General features: G+C 45.7%; 3 protein-coding genes across 3 annotated transcripts in view; 1 reads left to right on the top strand and 2 right to left on the bottom strand.

The window, feature by feature from the left end:
- Window positions 1-1,888: 1,888 nt before the first annotated feature.
- Window positions 1,889-6,560, bottom strand: LOC308235560 (proteasome activator complex subunit 2-like). Its single transcript, XM_080644479.1, has one exon. It carries the CDS (start codon window positions 5,554-5,556, stop codon window positions 4,837-4,839), a length of 720 nt encoding a protein of 239 aa, XP_080500605.1. The 5' UTR covers window positions 5,557-6,560; the 3' UTR covers window positions 1,889-4,836.
- Window positions 6,561-8,988: 2,428 nt separating this feature from the next.
- On the bottom strand, window positions 8,989-9,794 carry RGS9BP (regulator of G protein signaling 9 binding protein; the record flags this gene model as incomplete). Its single annotated transcript, XM_080644907.1, has 1 exon — window positions 8,989-9,794. The coding sequence occupies exon 1, from the start codon at window positions 9,694-9,696 to the stop codon at window positions 8,989-8,991; it is 708 nt and encodes a 235-aa protein (XP_080501033.1). The 5' UTR covers window positions 9,697-9,794.
- A 927-nt stretch (window positions 9,795-10,721) lies between these two features.
- Window positions 10,722-23,995, top strand: part of ANKRD27 (ankyrin repeat domain 27) — a 71,752-nt gene continuing 58,478 nt past the window's right edge. Inside the window, 2 exon segments of the mRNA XM_080645911.1 lie at window positions 10,722-10,864; window positions 21,160-21,291. Coding sequence (XP_080502037.1) covers window positions 21,190-21,291 — 102 coding nt within the window. The 5' untranslated portion in view covers window positions 10,722-10,864; window positions 21,160-21,189.

The following is a 23,995-nucleotide window of genomic DNA, read 5'->3' as shown; positions in this document are numbered from 1 at the left end:
CCACGAAGCGACCAGGAGGCTTGGCCTTGCTCAAGGCTACGAAGTTTCAATTATATAAGATAAATAAATCCCAGACACCAGGGCCTCCACTTGCGTCGCCAGGGGGCATGGCTGGCCTGAAAACCACCATAGACCCCTCGCCCAGGCTGTTCCACGCCCCAAGGGAACCCCCACCCTGATCTGGGACACCCTTCAGGGCAAACCAGCTGGCCCCCACCCTTGCACCAGGCCTCTATCCTATCTAATAAAAGAGTAATATGCAAATTGACCATCACTCCAACACACAAGATGGCTGCCCCCATGTGGCCAAAGATGGCTGCCCCCATATGGACACAAGATGGCCACCACAAGATGGCCAGCAGGGGAGGGCAGTTGGGAGGGACCAGGCCTGCAAGGGAGGGCAGTTTGGGGGGACCAGGCCTGCAGGGGAGGGCAGTTGGGGGGGGACCAGACCAGCAGGGTACAGCAGTTAGGGGTGATGAGGCTGGCAGGGGAGAGCAGTTAGGGGTGACCGGGTTGGCAGAGGAGGGCAGTTAGGGTTGACCAGGCCCACAGGGGAGGGCAGTTAGGGACAATTGGGCTGGCAGGGGAGCAGTTAGGCATCAATCAGGCCGGCAGGATCAGGCCTAAATGGGCAGTCAGACATCCCTAGAGGGGTCCCAGATTGGAGAGAGTGCAGGCTGGGCTGAGGCACACACACCCCTGTGCACAAATTTCGTGCACTGGGCCTCTAGTCCTATCTGATAAAAGAGTAATATGCAGATTGACCATCAATCACTCCAACACACAAGATGGCTGCCCCCATGTGGACACAAGATGGCCACCACAAGATGGCCAGCGGGGGAGGGTAGTTTGGAGGGACCAGGCCTGCAAGGGAGGGCAGTTGTGGGTGATCAGGCCAGCAGGGGAGGGCAGTTGGGAAGGACCAGGCCTGCAAGAGAGGGCAGTTGGGGGCAATCAAGCCTGCAGGGGAGGGCAGTTAGGGGTGACCAGGCTGGCAGAGGAGGGAAGTTGGGGGTGACTGGACCTGCAGGGAAGGGCAGTTGTGGGGGGATCCAGGCCTGCAGGGGAGGGCAGTTAGGGGCAAACAGGCTGGCAGGGGAGCAGTTAGGCATCAATCAGGCTGGCAGGGGAGTGGTTAGGGGGTGATCAGGCTGGCAGGCAGAAGCGGTTAGGGGCAATCAGGAAGGCAGGCAGGCGAGCAGTTGGGAGACAGCAGTCCTGGATTGTGAGAGGGATGTCCGACTGCCCCTTTAGGCCTGATCCTACCGGGATCAGGCGTAAATGGGCAGTCGGACATCCCTCAAGGGGTCCCAGATTGGAGAGGGTGCAGGCTGGGCTGAGGAACCCACACCCCCGTGCACGAATTTCGTGCACCGGGCCTCTAGTATATATATATATATATATATATATATATATATATATATATATATATATGTGTGTGTGTGTGTGTGTGTGTGTGTGTGTGTCACTCATCCCATTTTTTGGACTTCTAAAGTTGGATGGTAAATAACAGCAATGACAGCCAACATTCATTGAATTTTGACAGCTTGGAAAAAGTCATCTCTACATTCCTATGAAGTTTACCCTATTATTACTCCCATTGTAAAGATAAGGCAATTGAGGTCAGAGAGATTAAGGAGCTTATTTAAGGAAGTTGGATTAGAACTTATATGTATCTTATTCCATAGGCAGTGCTCTTAACCTCTATGCTATTCTGTCTTGATACCATATTTCAAAGAATGCTTCTGATTCTCTGGGGTAAGATTCCAGAAGTGTTTTGCCTTGTTTTGGGGAGGAAGGTTCTAAAATTGTTTCTAATTATAATTGAGACTCTAACTGTAAAAAATATATATTTTAATAACAATAACATTTTCTAGGTGATAAGAGCATTCAAATTTTTATTGTAAAAACATCATAACACTAAATTAAAAATACTGAAAAAAACATCATTCATAATCCCACCACCTTAATATTTTCATTTCTGTGCATTTCCTTGTAGATCTTCTCTATATGCCTAACAAATACATACAAGCAGGAGACACTCAAATTTGCCCTGTGGCAATAACAGTAAAAGGACTCTTCAAAATCAGTTTTCCAACAGGAGCCCTCATTTGGCTTATTTACATTTGTCACATGAGCCTCGATTTATACAATTCTAAACTTACACACCAAAGAACAAGGATGCCCAAGATCTCATAGTACTACAAGAAAAACACGCAGATTCCTCTGTGAAATGAGATGAAAACAAGTAAATGAAAAAGAATGCTTTTCCAGAAATCCACTTATTCCTCATGGACACAGGGCTGCAGCATGTGGTCAGTCCCTGCTCCTTTGGTCTGTTCCTAAGAGCCAAGGAAACAATATTTAAATATGACTTTGATCTTTGTTGACCACCGCCAAAGATCCTTCATGCAGAGACCTACTTTTCTTCCTGGATTTCAGGCTGCATTAAAAGATGAGTATAGCCCTAACCGGTTTGGCTCAGTGGATAGAGCATCAGCCTGCGGACTCAAAGGTCCCAGGTTTGATTCCGGTCAAGGGCATGTACCTTGGTTGCGGGCACATTCCCAGTAGGAGGTGTGCAGGAGGCAGCTGACTGATGTTTCTCTCTCATCAATGTTTCTAACTTTCTCTCCCTATCCCTTCCTGTCTGTAAAAAATCAATAAAATATATTTAAAAAAAAAAAAAAAAAGATGAGTATAATCATATTGTAGAACAGCACTTGGAGATTTATAATCCTGGGGTATTTCTGAACACCTCTTTATGTAATGAAATCTGTGAAGGGTAACTATGTTGATCAGGACATTTACTTTAAACATGCATGAAGAAGATTAGAAATTTTTTTAAAATCACAATAGTTGACAGCTGAATCATTTGAGGGTGCCTTTTCCAACTAAGTTAAAATGCTGTATGTTATCTTTAATCTTTAGTTATTAATAAACATTTTAGTTAAAAGACACAAAGCTTTTTATTCCACCTTGGATATGATGCTGATACCAGACATAACAGGTCCGTTGCTGCCTGTCGCCATTAAGTCAATGAGTAGAGACCAGGTTGAATCTTGTGTTTATTCGAATTGTCGGCAATAGGAGAGAGCAGCAGATGTGGCATCTTTAAAAAAACTACTCTGCCTGGCTGATTTGGCTCAGTGGTTGAGTATCAACCTATGAATCAAAAGATCACCAGATCAATTTCCTGTCAGGACATGCCTGGGTTGTGGGCTCGATCCCCAATAGGGAGCGTGCAGGAGGCAGCAGATGGATGTTTCTCTCATAGATGTTTTTATCTCTCTATCCCTCTCCCTTCCTCTCTCTCTCTCTCAAATCAATAAAAACTTTTTTTAAAATAAAACTACTCTAACAGCTTCCACCAGTTGGCTGATGATATAGGGACAGGGAAGAAAAGCTACGTATAGCAGGAGAAGGGCTGTGGGGTATGTGGTCAGTGTGTCCAATCCTAGAATCCTAAAGTCTGATAACAAGGTAGTTAATCCTTTTATGATGTCAAACAGCTTAGCCTGTTCCCATAATCAGAGAATGAACAGCATTCCTGGGGCAAACTCCCAGAGAGGGCCAGTCACCAGGTCAGAGTGTACCTTCTTTGATGAAGACAGAACAGAAACAATTTATAATATCTATGAACATTGTTAGTGCCCACCATTTCCTCCCTGCTCCTATCAATGCCACATACAAAACAATCCATGCTGTGCTCACACTCCCCAACATCAGGCAGCCAATGTAGTTATAGTTCTTAGGGCACCAGGTTACTTACAGAATAGGATTCTCCCAGTCTCTGTGACAAATGACAGGTTTTCGCATCTGTAATTTCCCAGAATCAGTTTAGGTGGTCCAGCTGCTGGGTACAACAAACTATTTAATAAATACTGGGCTTCCTTGGACTTAGAGTTAGGGTCTGAATTTAAATTCCTAATCTAATTTAAGTACCATTGACACAAATTTGCTTTTTAAGTCCACCCACTAGTTCTGATATGGACTAAAATCACAGTAAGCTTAGTTCATTCTAATTTTTAAAAATCATATGGAATTTTACCCACAGACTAATTTTAGACAATAACCCCCAAACTGTAAGATTCCATTTCAATATGTGCCAAAACACACCAAACAATCAAAATAATCCTTTCTTGTTTAACTGCATTCCATTAAATGTTTTAAGCTCTGGAAGGGACCTTTGAGTTAGTGAGGACCTCCCCCCACACATACACCCATTTCATAAACGAGGGAAGTGAGGCACAAAGAGGTCAGTGACTTGTCTGAGGTACCTGGAAAGAGAGGCAGAGTCCCTGACAATTGCAGCTGGTCAGGCCTTGCTGGAGGAGGCATGCCCTCAAAGCACATAGAGACCAGTCCTAATCACTTTATTTCTCAGACTGACATGTAGACTCACACTCTGGGGCTCATACCCTTAACAAGCACTCAATAAAGGAGAGAGAACTACATTCTGAAAAGCAACCAAATAACTAAAAACATATCAATGTGCACATTGAAAAGGAAAATGCAGCATTATCAGGGTCCTCATGCAAACCAGAACTCTCTCTCTCTTCAACCACAAGTACTTTTTAGTCATTCGACATCATGCATCTCATATGTAGCTTACTGTAAACTTTAGGTAAATCATAAAGTTTATGCTCTACTTTTATTCACCAAAAATATTTTCCCTTCTGGCATTTTAAAAGTGTAAGTTTTTAGAGCACATAAAAAAAGAATTTGCCAGCAGGCATTTTTTCTCCCACAAACATTATTAGTTGGTGCTTTTTTTTTTTTTTTTAAATCCACACAAAGTATTGGTAATTTATTTCCCTTTTAGCCCTGGGATCAGTACATAGATGGCTTCTCTTCACTCTTTGGGTTGACAATTTTCTCCAGGTTGCTGCTAATGATATGATAAAGCTCAGCATAGAAGGCCCTTAGGTCCAGCACCATGGCCCTGAGCTCCCTATAGGCTGCCTCATCTCGCTCGTGCACCAAGGCCCGGTAATCCATTACATGGGTCTCCTTAGAGGCCTTGGCCACAGCATCCCCACGTTCTGAGAAGTACTTGGAAATGGTTGTCTGGAAGACTTCTACTTTGGTCTTGACTGCATTCACCCTCTCCAGCACCTTCTCCTGGATTGCTACCCCAAAGTCATTTCCATCCTCAATCTTGGGGATCAGGTGCTGGATCCACGTGATCACCAGAATACATTTTTCTTTGAGAGTCCAGACTTCTGGCTTAACCAGGGCAAGCAGGGCCAGGAGCTTCTCATTCCCAGGGAGAAAGCCACACTTAGGGACTTCTTTCTTCTCCTGCTTATCTGTTTCCATCGCATCATCTTTGGGTGAAGGGTCTGGAATAGGGATGTCCAGTGAGGCTCGGAGAGAGGTCAGGTCAGCCACATTGAGGGAGTCCTCTTGCAAGAGCTGATTCAGGTGTATGATCTTCTGTGGCAAGAATCTGTAGAGGAATTCTTCAGCCTCCTGGAAAAGATTTTGCCTGAAGACATCTACCTTTTTGCGGGCTTCCCCGCTCAGGCGCATCCCACGAGGCTTGGCCATGCTGCTCCAGTTGCTAGATCTCGGGTCTCTGGGCTCGCCTCCTGGGCTTTCGCTTTCACTCGGTGCTTTTTTTTAAACTAATAGCAATAGTTCAAAGTTCCCATGATAAGCGTCTTGACATATCAAGTTCTTGTCTTTTCAGTATCACAAAAAGCAGTGCTGTTTTCCCGAAAGAAAAGCCAGGTATGTTTCCTCTTTACAAGTAGGAAATAGATTTTACTTAATAATAGCATTTTACTTTGGAAGTAAAACTCTATCCTTTAGCTTGTACTTTTAATTTGGGAAATTAGATGTTCTCTGACATAGACCTTAACATTGACCACTTTATTATACCCTATATTAAACATGTTGAATTTGTTTTCTATCACTTGTATCATGGTATAAGATCATATCAAGTGTTTTTTAGAGAATTATTAACATATCAAACATCTAAATTAAATCAGGCTTCTACAAGAAAGCAATTTCTTGAAATATATATAGAAATCAGAGCAGAAAGAGTAGCCTATTGCTCAAGCAGCAAGTGATTTTGCTTGTATCATCGAGCAAAAGTTCTATTAGGTAAAGTTATAGCTACAAATAATGCCAAATATTCCTAACGTTTAACATTTTCAAACTCAGGGTGTTGTTTAAGCTAACAAGTCTACAGCAAAAATATGTTTATTGTAATTTGGCCTAATTTTGCAACACTTTATCACTAATTTCAGTGAGCAGAGGACTCCCAGAATCAGGTGCACATCTGATTGCACATATAAGTGAAGACCCAAGGATCTGTCTGCCAAGTGGGTGGAAAGAGTGACAACCAATTGCTCTCTATGGATTACACAACCAATTGCTCTCTATGGATTACACAACTTCTAAAGTTTTTTTAAAAACAAATTGCTGAACAATTTGTTTCTCATGAACAAAACACCTTAATAAGAACATAGTCAGACCCTGGCCAGTGTGGCTCAATGGGTTGTCCTGCACACCAGGAGGTTGCTGGTTCGATCCCCAGTAGGGAGTGTGCTGTTTTCTTTCTCTCCCTCTCCTTTCCTCTGTTTCAAAAAATCAATAAAACTATTCTTTTTTTTTTTAAATAAAACTATTCTTTAAAAAAAAAGAACAGAGAATCACAGTCTTAGAAAAGGAAGAATCTACTTAGGGCTCAGTTTTTAGGGATATTTTCCAACACTGGGTCACAAAATGTCCCAGCCTCCTCTTGCCTGAGATGAGACTTTGGGGAAAGTGACAGAGACTCCATGTTGTGTTGTATATGGGAAGAGGAAGAAAGGAGTTAGAAAACTTTCTGTGTCATCTCTGAAAGTACCCTGGGCTGTCAGATGCAAAATAATTTTATGTTGGCCACTATTCAGACTCACCCAGACTGGATGAGGCAGAAGTTCCTTTTAATTAGTTATTGTCATAAAACGTTTATTCAGCTTAAGACCCTGTGAGTGGTTTAAAACCGCTATGCAAGCATCTCATATCCTAAGGTACTGGAACCTGTGTGCTGAGGAGGAGTGGGAGTGGGCTGGGCTGGGAGGATTGTCCTTAGTTAGGACTGGGCGCCCAAACAGCATTCTGGCTGCTATTTGCCTCTGCCATTGGCCCTCCCAAGTTGCCCTTGTGAAAACCTGCCAATTCCCTCCTCTTGGTCTCTTTTCTCACTTTGGGGGTAAAAAATCCTTGTCAGTTTTGAGCCAAACCAATGCCTATGAATTTTATGCCAAATTATTACCTTTAGGGAGTAAATGCATCTTTTTTCTCAACAGATGTTCTCTCGGTAACACAGGTAGGAGGTGGCAGCCCAGCTCAGGCAAATTCCAGCCTCAGACCCAGAGTGTTTTCTACATTTCCTTATTTATTGACCAAGAGAAGCAAGGGCTGCTTAACTTCTGTCACCTACACCTGTGGTTCTAGTAGTTTTTGTTACGACCTCCTGCCTTCAAGATCAATTTTAAAACTAAATGCAAATATATATTTAGTAACCAAAGTATATAAGTAAAGACTATGTTTGACTCATTGGCACGTATAAGTTCGTGGCCAAATGTTCTTTAGAAGAAAAAAAAAACAGCCCTAACCGGTTTGGCTCAATGGATAGAGCGTCAGCCTGCGGACTGAAGGGTCCCAGGTTCGATTCCGGTCAAGGGCATGTACCTGGGTTGCGGGCACATCCCCAGTAGGGGGCGTGCAGGAGGCAGCTGATCGATGTGTCTCTCTCATCGATGTTTCTAACTTTCTATCCCTCTCTCTTCCTCTCTGTAAAAAAAAAAAAAGAAAAAGAAAAAGAAAAAAAACAGCTTTGATAGTACACAATGTGATTTTTCTTTAAAATGATTGTTATTTTTAAAACACATTAAATTCCAAGTTAAAACTATTATGTTCTCTGTGAGCCAGTGATGCTACTATGCCCCCTCAGGGGGCAGTGTTGGGGTCAGAGAGCTGTGCAGCTCCTTTCAAAGCCAGCTCTCCTACTGGCTGGCAAGCAAATTCCAAGGGATAGACAGGATTAAGGGCTCCAAAGAGGATTCCCCAGCCCTCTCCGAAAAGGAGGATCAAAAACTGGTCTAGTTCTGGAACAAAAAAAGCCAAAGGGAAGGAGAAAGTTCCTGTTTATGCAGCATGTGGCCCTTCCCAAAGCTTGCACCCCTCCCAGGCAGGCGAGGGAGAGCCCTTTTAAATAGGCAGTGTGCGCAGTGGGTCCAACCCCATGAAGGAGGGTTCTGTGGCCCTTCTCTGGTTTCAGACCCTGCAGCGAGGGCACAACCCCAAACCTCTTCTAGCTGCTTTTGGTGATTCTGCCAAGAAGCACAATCGTGAGCCATCCAGAAAGCACTTTGCATGAACGTCTATTTTCCCTCTCCTAAACTTAGGCCCCAAAGGATTAAAGTAAAACAAACAAACTAACAAACAAACAAAACCTGCTTATATCCTGTTGCAATTTGCCTCTTGTCCAGGAAGAAACAACCCCCCTCCAGCAAAACAGCCCCCCTCTCCACACTTCATTTCATCACCGCCTTTATCAAACTGCCCCATGTAGAGAGTGGGAGTCTCCAGTAGGGATGGTGACACCAAACTCGGACTCAATGCAAACACGCCCCAGCAGCACACGCGGTAACCCATTAACTCAGAGGAATCTGGGGTCACTGTGGACCGTTTTCTATTAATAGAGGATAAAGCTCCTGCAAACATTAGCGGTAATGCCCTGGCAACCTGCACAGATTAACTCCTCCCTGGCCAGCAGGAGGAAACCACGTTCTGCTGGTAGATGTGTGCTTGAAATACGCGTGTACACCTACACACACGGGGTTTTAGAATTGCTCCCCTTAAACATGCCAGATTCCACTCCCATCCCGAGTCCTAGCAGTAAGGGTCATTCCGGGAGAGGGGTGTATCTGGGGAAGGAGCGGTGGCGATCAGGAAGGAGCTGAGCGGCAGGCTATCAGGTGTCGGTCAGCTCAGCTTTGCCACGCACACCGCCAGGGCCACAGCCGCCAGCAGCACGGCGCTGAAAACAGTGGCAGCGAGGGCCTTGCTCGGGTCGCAGGGCCCTGTGCGCTCTTCTACGGACACAAAGCCCGCCGAGGAGGCTCCAGCACTGATCAGGAGCTCGGCGCCCGCCGCCTGCCGGGCTTGCACCGTCCAGCGGGGCACGTTGACCTTCATCTCCAGGTCGTAGATCATCTTGCCCACCTGAAGGATATCCCGCTCCAGCTCGCGCAGATCGTCTACGTCGAAGTTGCGCTCTGCCTCGTGCCGCAGGGTGCGGACGCTCAGGGCGCGTGCCGCTACGCCTGCCGCACCGCCCGCCACACCCGTGCGCACCAGCGGCCGACGCGGCTTGTGCAGAGGGAACGCAGTGCCCAGCGCCAGCGCGCGTCGCATGTCCGCTTCCAGCAGGTCCAGACAGCCGGAAAAGGCTACCCAGAGGCGTTCGAACTCGGTGCGTTCCTCGGCGCCCATGCCCTTGTCTCGCAGCGCGGTCGTCAGCGGCGCACCGGTAGCCACCGCCAGCTCCTGCGCCTTCTGGCGCGTCTTCTGCAGCTCCTCACGAAGGTTCTGCGAGTCTGCCGAGCCTCCGATAGTAAGCACCAGGTGGTGGTAGCATGCGGTCGCCTTGTTGAGCGCGTCCAGCAGCGCCTTGCACTCCTCCCTCGCCATAGCGGTGCGCTCCGGCACAACCTGACCGCCTGCGCCCCTCTCAGCCTCAGGCCCTCAGCACGGCCAAACGGCCAGTCCCTACTGCTGCTCCGGGTCGGGCCGCTGGCACCTTCCTCATGACCCCAGACTAGCTCCGCGCTGCAGTGCTGTCGACGGAGCCAGCTAGGAACTCGCGACGTGCGCCGGGCGCGTTAGCTGCCTCCGGTCCCCTCGTCCATCCTCCCAGATACGCTCAAGTCACAGGCTGAGTCTCTGTACTGCCCTGGCCTCCACGGTGGCCCCCTGCGAAGCCCGGGTTGCGGTCCCCATCCTCCTCTGGTACAGTCTCTAGGACTAACCCGCGAGCTGCGCGCTCCGCCTTAGCGGCTGCCAAGGATGGCTGGGTTGTGTTTCTTAGGATCCACCCACCCCGCCCGTCCTCGCAGGATGCTTCCATCCCCAGGACAAGGGATAGGCGGGGCCCCGCGCGGGGAGGTCACGTGTAGGTCCCCTGTCTCTCCCTCCTCCTCACCCCATTGCAGTTCTGGAATAATAGTGCTTCGCATATCTAACCCTCTATTTTACGGATGGGGAAAACTGAGGCCCAGGTAAAAAATAAAGGCGGGGCGTGGGGGCTTTGTCGCTCTACATCCATGCAAGTGAGGGGCCTAGAACCTAAGGATCATGACTCCCAGCCCCTGCCAGCGACGGGAATGGTGTACTTCATGGGACTGGACACCTCCGTCCTCCAAAGCTAGCAGTAAAGGGCGATACATGAGGAGGTATGGCTCCTGGGTCCCCAATCTCAATCCAGCCCGCTTTCCAGAGACCAAGCTTGGACCCCTTCCCGTGACAGAGTTGCTCGCGACCCCGCCCTCTCCCGTTCTGGGCACGCGCAGTCGGCAGCTCTGGGCTCGCTCGCCGGAGTAGGAAGCGCAGTGCGCCGCCTGAACCCCTCCCCCGGCTGGGCGGACTTAATGATTGCTCTGCGCGCACGTCACTCTGGATAAGGATGGCCGCTCATTGGGCTGACTCAGGGACGCGGCTCCGCCCAACAGTGGAGTAAGAGGGTGGGCGGTGGCGTGGGGCCGCGCGCTAGGGTGGTGGTACCTGAGGCCGGATCCCAGGGGCCGGGTGGTGTCGCCGCTGCTCCGGAAAGGGCAGGGAGTGAAACTATGTAGCCTTTTAAGTAAGTGTCCTCTCTCCTGTCTGCTCCCGTGCCTCCCTCCCCTCGGGACGGCTGCGCTCGGGACCCGGAGGCCGGAGCTGGAAACTACTCTTTCCGCCCACGGCGCCCCTGGCAGGGATGGTGGCTCCCGGGCGACTCCTAAGGCTCCGACCCTTCGCCGATAGTCCGCCCTGCCCGCGCTCTTCCGGTCCCGTCTGCAGCAGGACTTATTCTGTCTCTCCTTTCCGGGATGGGGTGGGGTGGGGTGGGGAAGAATGCGTCCTCTGACCCCCGCGGCGCTGGGATGGGCCTGCGAGTCCGGGGTCTCCGGAGTTCAGAGTTGCGGGCAGTGGGCGGGACCGTAGCTCCTGGCTGAGTGGCCTCCTAGGTTTGCGGGCGGCCTGGGCCGTGAAGGTGGAGAGAAGGCTGTGAGTGGTTGTCCAGGGCCTCCGGCCAGGCTCTTGTGGTCCCCGGGTAGGGGGTGATGAAGGCGCGGGGGAGGGAAAAGGGAACCCCTGCCCACCTGCCTCTCGCGGAGCAGGGTCTCCTCGTCCTGCTAGATAAAGATTACTCCAGGAAAATTCTTAAGCACCAAGAGATATTCCGGACAGTGGGTCTGTTCAGTTCTTTTTGTTAGAAATGGACAGCCTACAGGTTCTAGTGCTAGGCCGCGTCCCTCTGGATGCCCTTCGAGATGCTGGGGACCTGGACACTTCGTGCCCTTGCTGGGCCACCAGAGCAGGTTTGTCAAGTCTTAATTGAGGAGTTAGGACGTTCAAGAAACGAGGGGTAGCACACAGTCACACTAGCGTTAGAGAAGAGCAGGGGATATTGGCATTTCTAGGTCACATCTCTGGTCCTGATGTTGAGGCACTTTGGAGGGTCCAGAGGGCTGGTCCTCAGGGCTTGCTCTCACTCAGGAGACTGTCCTTTAGTTCACTGATTCAGTGGCCATTTGTGGTGAGGGCTCAGGTTCTCTCGGCCTTGGCCATTCTTTGCCGAGGAGGGTCTCAGCCACCGACCTGCCAAATGGATGCCTTGACAGAGGAGTAGTTTTCAGGACAAAATGGTAGAAGGAGGGAGAACCCATCTCTTTGGGGAGTTGTGGGGACAACAGAAGGAGATGAGGCTGTGGAGGTGAGTGGGAGGTCAGATATAAGAGGCCTTTAATGCCAACCAGAGGAGTTGAGAGTTCATCTCGTAGGGAGTGGAGAGGAAGTCATTGTGGAATTCTGACTAGCCCTAGTGGCAAGAAAGCAGTTGGGGCTGTGAAGTTGGATAGACACTTTGGGTGAGCTCTCCCATCCTTGGCTTGTCACCTGCAATAATCCTGTAGGGCAGTGTTCCTGGGGGAGTGAGCTGTCGTATCTGCATAGGGCCTGCCGTCAGGTCTTGATTGTGCCTCCTTGTGGCTCCTTGGATTGTGTTGCCCTCATGAGGGCAGCTGCTGGTTCTTCGTTCTTCATGTGTCTGTGCCTGTTAGTGTGTCTGTCCGGGCTTCCCCTCTGTTGATGAACTGCCAGGATTAGGTTGCTGTTCAGTAACTTCATGTTCTCCTAGAGGAGCAGAGGAATGCGACCATGTGATGATAGATACCAGACCTAGAAAAGATTTACACCTAAAGGATCCAGACCTGGTTTGTCCTGAGGTTGCTTCCACATCTGAGACACACTGAAAAGTGGCCTGTGGAGCTCCTGCCTTTCTGTTCAAGATACTGGCAGGGAGGTGGGTTATGCCGGGAGGTGACTGCACCTGCAACTCCTGGAGCAGGGTGATGGAGTGGCATTCTGTGGAGCAGTTGTGCTCCTCCAAACTTTCCTGCTCCCTTGGTGGTCACACCCCTTTCCAACCATGAGGCCTTCTCTCCCTCTGTGACCCTCCACAGTCCAGCTGTCACTGTGTTTAGCCAGCTCTAAAGAAACTGTTTCTGTTTTTTAGCCAATGGCTGCCTAGGGGCAGCCCTTTCCCTTCCCCTGGATATGGGCAGTGGATTTCCAGCTCCAGTGAGAGATGATCCCTCCCTGGGAGCTTAAGCTTTCTCTAACACCCCACGATTATTTTGTTCAAGTGGGAGAACAGTTAACATGCCTACAGTGAGCTAAGTAAGCCAGGTGCAGGCTGGGTGCTTCAAAGAGGAGCTTTGAGAAAAATATGTATGAGATCCATAGGCATTATAGGCCAGAAGGACACAAGTGACCATAACACCATACATTATATCATCAGATTGCTTCCATTTGAAATTAAAATAGATGAGTAGAAAGTTTTTCCTTTTTGCCTTTTCCTCCAGCTGGAGAATATTGCTCATCAGTTAGAAAATATGCCTGTTCAGGGTCTTTGGTCAGGTCCCTGGAAGGGTAGGAAGAGCCACAGCAGTGAGATTTCAGCAGGGAATGCATCTCTGGAGGTGCAGACTCTCCTATGCTGGATTCTGCTGAGCCAGGCTGCACACTGTCACCAGCTGTCCCTGGCCAGCTAGAGTCCTCCAGGCTGGCAAGACGGTTGAAGACCACAAAACCACAAGTGTGCACACTGCCTCCTACAATACCTGGTACTGGTTTGAGGCCTTGCCTAGCTGTCCTGATCACAGAGTAACTTTAGATAACTCACGTTCAGGGATATTTGATCTCTAACTGTGCTAGATTTTCTGTAAATGATCCCATTATTTGAGCTTAGGCAGGGATGCAATTTTTTTAAAAAATATTTTTACTGATTTTTTTTATAAAGAGAAGAAGGGAGAGGGAGAGAAAAAGAAACATCAATATGAGATTGGAACATCAGTCGGCTGCCTCCTGCATGCCCCCTACCGGGAATGGAGCCCAAAACCTGGGCATGTGCCCTGAACAGGACACATTGAACCGGTGACCGTTTGGTGCATGGGACAACAACACCCAACCACCTGAGCCACACCAGCCAGGACAGGGCTGTAATTTTTTTTAAAAGGAGTTTTATAAGAGGACTCACTCACCTTTTTAGTTTTATAAGGAAAAGCTAGTCTGACTATATCGTATCTTGTTTTTCATGAGGCTTTTGTCCAAGGCATCTTTACTTTGCTTGATATTTTAAAATAAAAACTAATTCTTGCAAGTAAACTTGTCAGAATATTAAATATTATTTTTAAGCACTTACCCCTATGTAAGAATTCAACTCTGGCATTAAACACCAAATTGTATGTGATTTATTACATATTTTTAACCATGGGACAGAAAGGTTGAGAAGAGTGCTAGACAGAGCTCTTTGAATCTACTCCTAGACAGAGTTCAGGGTTCAGTCGTTGGCAACCAGGAGGACTATGTCCAAGAGAAAGCAGATGATTTAGAACTGAAAAACAGTAAGCACCATCCCATTCACCAGCAATACTTGCTAGGAGTCTTATGTGTTTACACAGTTCATGCTTTTAAACTGAATGTTTGGATGTGGCTTTTAGGGGCCTTCTCTTACCTGCTCTGTTTGAATTATTACCTCTTTTACCTGCTCCGTTTGATTATTACCTCTCTTACCTGCTCTGTTTGAATTATTATTATTTCTATAGACTCGTCTTCTCATCAAGTCAAAAAAAGTTTACTCAGGTTTTCTTTTTTATTTGTTTGTTTGGTAATCCTCACCCAAGAATATTTTTCCATCGATTTTTTTAGAGAGTGGAAGGGAGGGGGTGAGAGAGAGAGAAAAACATCGATATGAGACACATTCATTGTTTGCCTCCCGCACATGCCCTGACCAGGGCCAGGGATTGAGCCTACAACTAGGTAGGTGCCCTTGACTAGAATTGAACCTGGGACCCTTCAGTCTGCAGGGCAAGGCTCTGTCCACTGAGCCAAACCGGCTGGGGCATTACTCAGGTTTTCTGTGCCCACAAGAACCTTTTCGTGCCTCCTGCCAGGATGCCGCCCCCCTTCTTGCCCCCAACCTCCTCCCTCCTGTTCCTGTCTCTATCTGGTCCTAACTTTTCCCAGCACTGTTCAGGGTTTGTTTTACTCTTCTGGTGCACATTCTTTGCCTCCCAGCTAGGTTATTAGTTTCTCGGTCGAAGCTAACCCTTGTCACCTTCATCTTGGGGGCGGAGGTGTTCGTGTTCTGCCAGCATCTTGCTGGAAGAGCAGGAGTATCCCTTCGCAGCTTTAGTCTGACCATATCATATCTTGTTTTTTCGTGAGGCTTTTGTCCAAGGCATCTTTACTTTTGCATTCTGCCATATAGAACCAACTGTGTCAGTAACCTGGAAGAATTTTGTTTTCTTGTGACTGTCCCAGCAAAATTACATTATTCAGTTCTTCTGGTAAGGACTCATGAAAGGATTATCTGGGCTTATAATAATATAATTCGACAAATCAAATACCTAAATTGTTGCAGAACTATCTCTGTGGTACAGGAAGGGATTATATGTAACTTTTCACGTTAGACTCCTCCGTAAGCGGATTTGCAGGGCCTCCTTCAGGCAGTCCCCAGGAGCTGCAGCCAGGACAGCTCTGGCCGGACCAGACTGAGGAGATTCCATGTGGGGCTTGTGTAGCTGTCTGTCAGGGGGACTTTTCCTTTGGGGGAAATGAAGTGTGGAATCCTTGCGTCCATGCTTCATGAAATAACCCCTAATCCATGCATATTTCTTTTACATGATGGATGTAGTGGTTAAAGGGGAAGGTGTTAGAATAAATTTTGACATCTGTGTGTAATCTCAAGTTAGCCATCTGAGCCTCAGTTTCTTCATCTGTGCCATTGGGCTAATGATACTTATGGTTATTGTATTAGTTATTATTAATTACCCATAGTTGTCAGGAGTATTAAAATGGGATGAGGATGTATAGAAGTTACACAGTGCCTGGACCAAAGATGTTCTCAAATGGTGGCTATTTTTATCATTAACTATAAGGGAAAGAATTCATAATATACTTATGCATACTGTTCTGGTGTTTTCCCAAGGAAGCATATTGGAATATTGTTACATAGTAAGAAAGTAATTTAGTTTTCACTCATATTTCATTCATCTGATTATATCAAGGATAAATTTACTTGGTGCTCCTTAATAGTTGCTGGTTTTCTTTTTTTATTTTCGTTAATCCTCACCCATGGATATTTTTCCATTGAGTTTTGGGGAGAGACAGAGAGAAACATGTAAGAGAGACACATCGATTGGTTGGTTGCCCCCCACACATGCCCAGATCAAGCCTGCAACCAAGGTACACGCCCTTGACCAGGATTGAACCCGGGACCCTTCAGTCCACAGGCCGACGCTCTATCCACTGAACCAAACCAGCTAGGGCTAATTTTTTCTTTTTCATGAAGAAGCCACAGGCTCAAGCTCAGAACCTTTGGCAGGCAATAGTATCTAGCAAGGTTTTAAATAGTGTGAATTGTTCTTATAACTTTTAATTTTAAGATTATCTTCTTTTTATGGGATTTGATACTGATTTTTTTTCATTTAAGTATAATATTCTTTTAAAATAAATTTTAATTAAATAAGTTTTTAAAAGGGAGTAGAAGATTTTTTTTTATATATATTTTATTGATATTTCACAGAGAGGAAGGGAGAGGGACAGAGAGCTAGAAACATCGATGAGAGAGAAACATCGACCAGCTGCCTCCTGCACACCTCCCACTGGGGATGTGCCCGCAACCAAGGTACATGCCCTCGACCGGAATCGAACCCGGGACCTTTCAGTCCGCAGGCCGACGCTCTATCCACTGAGCCAAACCGGTTTCGGCGGGAGTAGAAGATTTTTAAAGGAAAATGTCAAACATTAACAATAGATCTATAGTGTACAATGTGCAGGTTATTTATTGCAAAGTTGCTCTGCTTGGGAGAGGGGCGCTGTGGGAAACGGGCTGATATGTAGCCTGTCAGCTGTTTATCAAGCCATGTGCCCTGGTATCCCTTTTTACTTCTCACAAAGGGACCATGTGGGCTAGCAGTAAGTGGTGGTACATTGGTATGCAGTATGGCAAAAGTGATGAGGGAGGAATGTAAATGGAAATCCTATAAGAAAGATATTTGTATTCTCCATTGCACAGAGTGAGATGGAGACTTGAGAAGTACAGTGACATGGCTAGAACTCTGACTCCTTTTCTGTGCCCATTTTTCATATTCCTCTCTGAGAACTCAGTAAAAACTGCAAACCAGGGACAATGGAGACTCCATTCATAAAAGGAACAAATTTATACAGGATATAGAAATAACATTAATAAAAGTTATATATGATATTTTTTATAATATTTTTATTTCAGAGAGGAAGGGAAAGGGAGAGAGAGAGAGAAACATCAATGATGAGAGAGAATCATTGATCGGTTGCCTCCTGCATGCCCCCTACTGAGGATCAAGCATGTAATCTGGCATGTGCCCTGACCGGGAATCTAACTCTGACCTCCTGGTTCATAGGTCAGTGCTCAACCACCGAGCCACACTGGCTGGAATATATATGGTCTTTATAGAGAAAAGTTAATTGTAGGACATAGAAGAAGATGTACATGGAAAGACATACCATACCATGTTCATGGATAATAAGATTATTATAAAGATGTTGACTCTCTTGTCCTCAAATTCAGTAGCTTCAATAAAAATCCCAACAGGATTTTTCATGGAATTGGTAAGCTGATTCTAATTCGTGTGACATTGCAAAGAATTGGGAATAACCAGACAATTTTGGAGAACAAGGAGGGAGGCCTTTCTCTATGAGATATCAAGGCAGATTGTAAAGCTGTAGTCATAACATAATGTGGCCCTGCTCTGTCCAATATAATAGCTATTAAGCACATGTGGCTAGTATGAACTGAGAAGTGCTATAAACGTAAAATACACACCAGATTTGAAGACTTAGTAGGAGTAAAAAAATAATGTAAAATATGTCTTTAATAACTTTAAAATATTGATCACATGTTAAAAATGTAATATTTTGAACATATTAGGATAAATAAAATATATTTTTAAAATTAAGTTCCCCTTTTTCTTTATGTGGCTACTAGAAAATTTTAAATTACATATGTAACTATGCATAATATGTATGTTATTATATTTCCTGCATACATCTGTTGGACAGCACTGGTCTGGATCATTGAAACAGAATAGAGCCTAGAAACAGACCAAACATGTATGGGAACTTGGAGTATGGCAAAAACAGCATTATCAGCCATGTGAAAGGGAGAGACTATTTAAAAAACAATGATGGGGCCTGGCTGATGTGGCTCAGTTGGTTAGGCATTGTCCTGTGCACTGAAAGCCCAGATTGCACGCTTGATCCCTCATAGGGAGTGTGCAGGAGGCAGCCGATCGCTATTACACTCTCACATCGATGTTTCTCTCTGTCTTTTCCTCTCTCTCTAAAAATAAATAAAATAAAAACATTAAAAAAACACACAATTGGCTTATTGTTATGTCATCTGTCCACACACACACACCCATTTATATGTTGAAGCCCTATCCTTAATATGGTATTTAGAGGTGGGACATTGGGATCTAAATAGTGTTAGGTAAGGATATAAGAGTAAGGCCGTCATTATGGAATGAATGCCCTTATAAAAAGAGAAAGAGACAGGAGTACTCTCTCTCCATCATGTGAGAATACAGTGAGAAGGTCTACAATCCAGGAAGTGGGCCCTCACCAAGAACCAAATCTGTTGGCACTTTGATTTTAGACTTCCTAGCCTCCAAAGCTGTGAGAAATAAATTTTTTGTTTAAGCCACTTAGTCTATGGTATTCTGTCATAGCATCCCAAACAGACTGACAATTTGCTTTATGGAAAAAAATTAAATCAGATGTCTGATTTATAACATCTGTATAATAAAGAGCTAATATGCTAATGGTTGGGACGTCCTCACATGTAATGACCAATCAGCAGACTGCGTGCACAGCAGGCACGGGTGGGCAGGAACTTGCGTCACGCTGTCACAATCCATCACCAGGAGGTCTGGGGCCCGGCGGAGACCTCCATGTGGCAAGGCCTAAGGGTCCCACGGCTCCACATGCCGTGGAGTTGGGACGCCTAGCTCCGGCCTACCTCTTTGGGGCAATCCATCAGGAGCCCCGGACGGGTGGGCAGGGCCTACCTCTTTGGGGCGATGGATTGCGGGGCTCCTGCACTATGACAGGACACAGACCAGGCTGGGGGATCTCTCCCCCCCCCTCAAGTGCATGAATTTTGTGCACTGGGCCATTAGTATAAATATAAAAAAACACCTAAAAATGAAAATGTTTTAAAGATTCTTAGAAATTATAGGGACTATTTTTATGGCCTTGGTGTTGGAAAGGATGTGGTTTCAGGGATAGCCTTTGCTGCATAACAGATCAGCCCAAAACTTAGTAGCTTAAAACTGCCACAGTTTATTACTTCCTACTGTTCTGTGGGGTGGCAGGTGGTTCTTCAGCTGGTGGGATGGCTGTGCTCTCTGGACCACCTGGGCTTCTGTCTTATTTGATGGTCTTTCATCCCATGGGCTTCTTCATAGCATGGTAGACTCGTGGCACCAAGAGAATGACAGTGGACTCTGCAAGGCCTGTTGAGGTCAACACTCAGAAATCACAGAGTATCAATTCTGTCTGTTAGTTGGTTAAAGCAATTCATGGGCTGAGTCAGACTCAAGGGGTGAGGAAGTAGACACCACTTTCTGATTGGGTGAATGGTTAAGTCGCTTTGCAAAGAGACATGCCAGATTATAGGATTCCCTAAAATCCAAAAAGCTCTGACTGTTAAGGCAAAGATTGACAAGTTCAACTACATTAAAATCAAACACTTCGGTGGTGTTCTCCCTCCAGAGAGAAGCTAGTGCCTTTCCCACCCCCCTTCCCCACCCCTCTGCCTCCCCTAGGCACTTTACCCACTCCCAAACTCCAAGGGCCCTTCCTTTATCCCAATAACTCGTTTTCTAAACCAATTTCTTCTATGAGCTACTTCTACCTCTGTAATTTACCAAATAAATGTTCTCTTACAGTTTGGGTCTTGCTCTGAATTCTTTCCTAGCCAGAACCCAAGTACTGAGGTTGCTGAACCCAGGTTTGGTCTGACCCCACCAGTCAGATACCTGGTGCCCTTCCCGCTGCCAATTAAAAAAAAAGAAAAGAAATCAAACACTTTGATGCCTTTAGCTCAGTAGATGGAGTGTTGGCCCACACACTAAAGGGTCCCAGGTTCGATTCCAGTCAAGGGCATGTACCTTGATCCCCAGCCCTGGTCAGGGCACGTGCAGGAGGCAACCAATCAGTGTGTCTCTCTCACATAGATGTTTCTCTCTCTGTCTCCCTCCCTTCCACTCTCTCTAAAAATCAATGGAAAAATATCCTTGGGTGAGGATTAACAAAAAAAAAATTTTTTTAATAAAAAAAAATCAAACACTTTGATATCTGAAAACACCCATTTGAAAAAAATGAAAAGACAGTTGCAGATTGAGAGAAGATATTTGCAGCATTTTTTAGTATCCAGATATATAAAGAACTATAAATCCTGAGCACAAGGCCTTGCCAGCATCTGGTGATGGTGCAGGTGTATCCGCCCTGTAGTGCCTCCTTGGGACATTCCTAGATGTGTACTCTGGTACAGAGTGTTCATTCCAGCATTGTTTGTAACAATGGAAATGTAGAAACAACTTAAATATAGGATATTAGATAAATAAATTGTGTCATGTTTTCTTAAAGATACTATACAGAAATCTGAATGAATGAGAGCTGTGTGGATCAGCATGGATAGAACTTGCAAATGTAATGTTGATTGAAAAGTGTATGTTCCAGAATACTTATACTGTGATGCCATTTATGTAAATTTTGAGCCACATAAAACAATATTCTAGTTTATTTATGAATGTATAAGTGTTAAAGGAATAATAATGTAAACAGGAATGATATACAACTCCAGGATCATGGTTGCTTCTGGAAGGGGAGGAGAGAATGGGATCAGGACGGGCACAGCGGGGGTTCCAGTCTGTTCTGATAGACTCTTTCTTAAAAGAAAGTCTGAGGCAAATATGGCAAAGTGTTAAGAATTGGTAATTCTGGGTGGTAGTTTATGTTTTTACTTTTCTGTATGCTTAAAATATTTCATTAAAAATACACGCATATCTTTAAAGTGTCATAATTTTAGTCATGTAGGAAGTTCTAAAAAGAGCCATTTTCACATTTGCAATGACTTGGAGTTTAATTTCCTGAACATAATTTATACATTTAACCAGTGAAAAAACGTCATCCTAGAATTGATGGGTTATCTTTGACATTTCCTGCTTTAGTGTTAGGTGTGTAGAGTACTACGTGTCAGGGATCATTTTTAGAAATTGCCAGATCCAGACTTGCATGTGTTTATGAATCCGACGGTGGTCATTTACTGCCTTTTCCTCCCTGTCCCAGGAGTCTCGCTTTGCCCCATCTGAAGTCCATATGGCTCTTTATGATGAAGATCTCCTGAAAAATCCTTTCTACCTGGCCCTTCAAAAGTGGCGTCCTGACTTGTGCAACAAGGTGGCCCAACTTCATGGCATAGTAAGTGCATCAACCCTGAGGGTTGCCCTTTTCCATTAACTGTGGGTCAAGCAGTGCTGGCGAGGCCAGAAATATCGTAGACTTCGGTTAAGTTTAGAGGGAATCAGCTACAAACCTACTCAGTATACAAGCCCCAGACTACTCGGTATGGAATGAGTACCAACCCAGGGTGTGATCTTTTCTCTGCACTCTCAGCCCATGTTGACACAGGTCTCATGGTGTTCATCTCTTGTTCTTTTATTTCCATGTTGACCGTGAGGGCTATCGAGGACAGAAATGACATTCCTTCTCAGGGCTTCATGAGTCCTGGTGTGAGGTGGGCGCTCACTCCTATAGAATAAGAGAACCTGTGAACACATTCCCATGTCACTTTCAAAGGTGTTTCCTACAGTGAAGGAATGTTTATAATAGGGGCCACAACCTCAAACGCCTTCACGGGCAGCCAGGTAACAGGAATGAGGGAAGTGTGTAAGAGAGACTATATAGCCTGTCTGTGGGGCCTTGTTGCCTGGCGAGAAGGCAGGCCTCACGCTGCAGGTCTGTCCAGTTCTGAGGTTATCTTACACAACACAGCGGGACACAGTGTGTGGGCGCCTCTGTGCCATCCTGTGCTTGAGGAGTCTTCTTTCTGTGTGTTGTCCTCTTCTCATACTATGTTCCCGCTTTTCTTGCCAGGGGGTGTGATTTTACTCAGGTATGTCAGGAGGCTGTGGATTTGAACCAAAGGAGGAGTCACTTTAGCACAATGATGTCAGGTTCTCAGCTGCCCTCTGGAAAATTGGAACTGACTTTCACACCACCCAGTCCACTCCTGTGCCATCAAAAGCCTGATTTCTTGTAGTCCCTTCCGATTTTTATGATTGGTTTTGTGATTCATACATTTTATCCAGAGTTTGTTTGTTTTTTAATTTTTATTATATACATATATATAATTTCAGAAAGGAAGAGTGAAGGCGAGAAAGATAGAAACATCAACAATGAGAGCAGCTGCCTCCAGCATGCCCCACACTGGGAATTTAGCCTGCAACCCAGGCATGTACCCTTGACCAGAATCGAACCTGGGACCCTTCAGTCCTCAGGCCAATGCTCTTTCCACTGAGCCACACTGGCTAGGGCTTATTTTTATTTTATTTTTTTTTTTTTAAATATATTTTATTGATTTTAGAGAGGAAGGGAGAGGGAGAGAAAGATAGAAACATTAATGATGAGAGAGAATCATTGATTGGCTGCCTCCTGCACGCCCCCTACTGGGGATCAAGCCCACAACACAGGCATGTGCCCTTGGCCAGAATCGAACCTGGGACCCTTCAGTCCGCAGGCTGACGCTCTATCCATTGAGCCAAACCAGCTAGGGCTGATTTTTATTTTTTAATATATCTTTAATAATTTCAGAGAGGAAGGGAGAGGGAGAGAGAGAGAGAAACATCAATGATGAAAGAGAATCATTAATCGACTGCCTCCTACACGTCCTCTACTGGGGATTGAGCCCACAACCCGGGGATGTGCCCTTGACTGGAATCCAACCTAGGACCCTTCAGTCCACAGGCCAACACTCTATCCACTGAACTAAACCAGCTAGGGCTTATTCTGGATTTTAGAAGTCATAAAGTTCATTATAAAAACAGTTAGAGAGCTCTTCAGTATGGCTCAGTGGTTGAGCATCCACCCATGAACCAGGAAATCACTGGTTCGATTCCTGGTTAGGGCACATGCCTGGATTTCCGAGCTCAATCCCTAGTCGGGGGAGGAGGGTGCAGGAGGCAGCCAATTAATGAGTCTCTCTTATCCTTGATGTTTCTATCTCTCTCTCTTTCTCCCTTCCTCTCTGTGAAATCAATAAAAACATATTTGAAAAAAACTAAACAGTTGGAGAATCCAGCCAGTGTGGCTCAGTGATTGAGTGTTGACCCATGAATCAGGAGGTCATGGTTTGATTCCTGGTCAAGGCCCATGCTCAGGTTGTGAGCTCTATCCCCAGTGGCATGCAGGATGCAGCCTATCGATGATTCTCTCTCATCATTGATGTTTCTGTCTCTCTCTCCCTCTCCTTTCTTCTCTGAAATAAAAATGTATTTTAAAAATATTTTTTAAAAACAGAAATGGCAGTCAAGGCTCAACTACAAGACTGTGCACACATGGGCCTACCTAGAGTGCCCAGCTCAGGTGACTGGGGAAACTGAGCCACTGGGCCCTACAGGACACCTACTACACAAGGCTAATTCCAAGAGACATAGCAGTTCTACCTAATATAGAGAAACATAGAGAAACAAATACAGGGAAGCAGCTGACATGCGGAGACAAAGAAACATGTCACAAGTAAAAGAAATGGAAGCAAGCAAACTATTGGATACAGAATTCAAAACGATGATTATAAGGTTATTCAAGTATTTTAATGAGAGTTTGAAGTGAATTAATGGGAGCTTCAGTGGACTTAGTAAGACTTTCAAGGATCTTAGTGAGAAAGTCAAAGACATGAAAAAGGACCAGTCAGAAATTAAGCATATACTAACTGCAATAAAGAATAATTTACAAGGATTCAACAGGAGAATAGAGGATTACAAGAATCAAATCAACAACTTGGAATATGAGGTAGCAAAAAACACCTACTCAGAAGAGCAAAAAAAAAAAAAAAGAATCCAAAAATATGAAGATAGTGTAAGGAGCCTCTGGGACAACTGCAAGCGTACCAGCATTCACATTATGG

The sequence above is a fragment of the Plecotus auritus genome (assembly GCF_963455305.1).
Source record: "Plecotus auritus genome assembly, chromosome: 10".
Lineage (NCBI taxonomy): Eukaryota > Metazoa > Chordata > Mammalia > Chiroptera > Vespertilionidae > Plecotus > Plecotus auritus.
Note: the sequence above shows the minus strand (reverse complement) of the source record. Positions and strands in the feature narration are given on the sequence as shown.

Coding starts and splice junctions, on each gene's coding strand:
- LOC308235560 (XM_080644479.1), bottom strand. CDS start 5,556: ATGGCCAAGCCTCGTGGGATGCGCCTGAGCGGGGAAGCCCGCAAAAAG.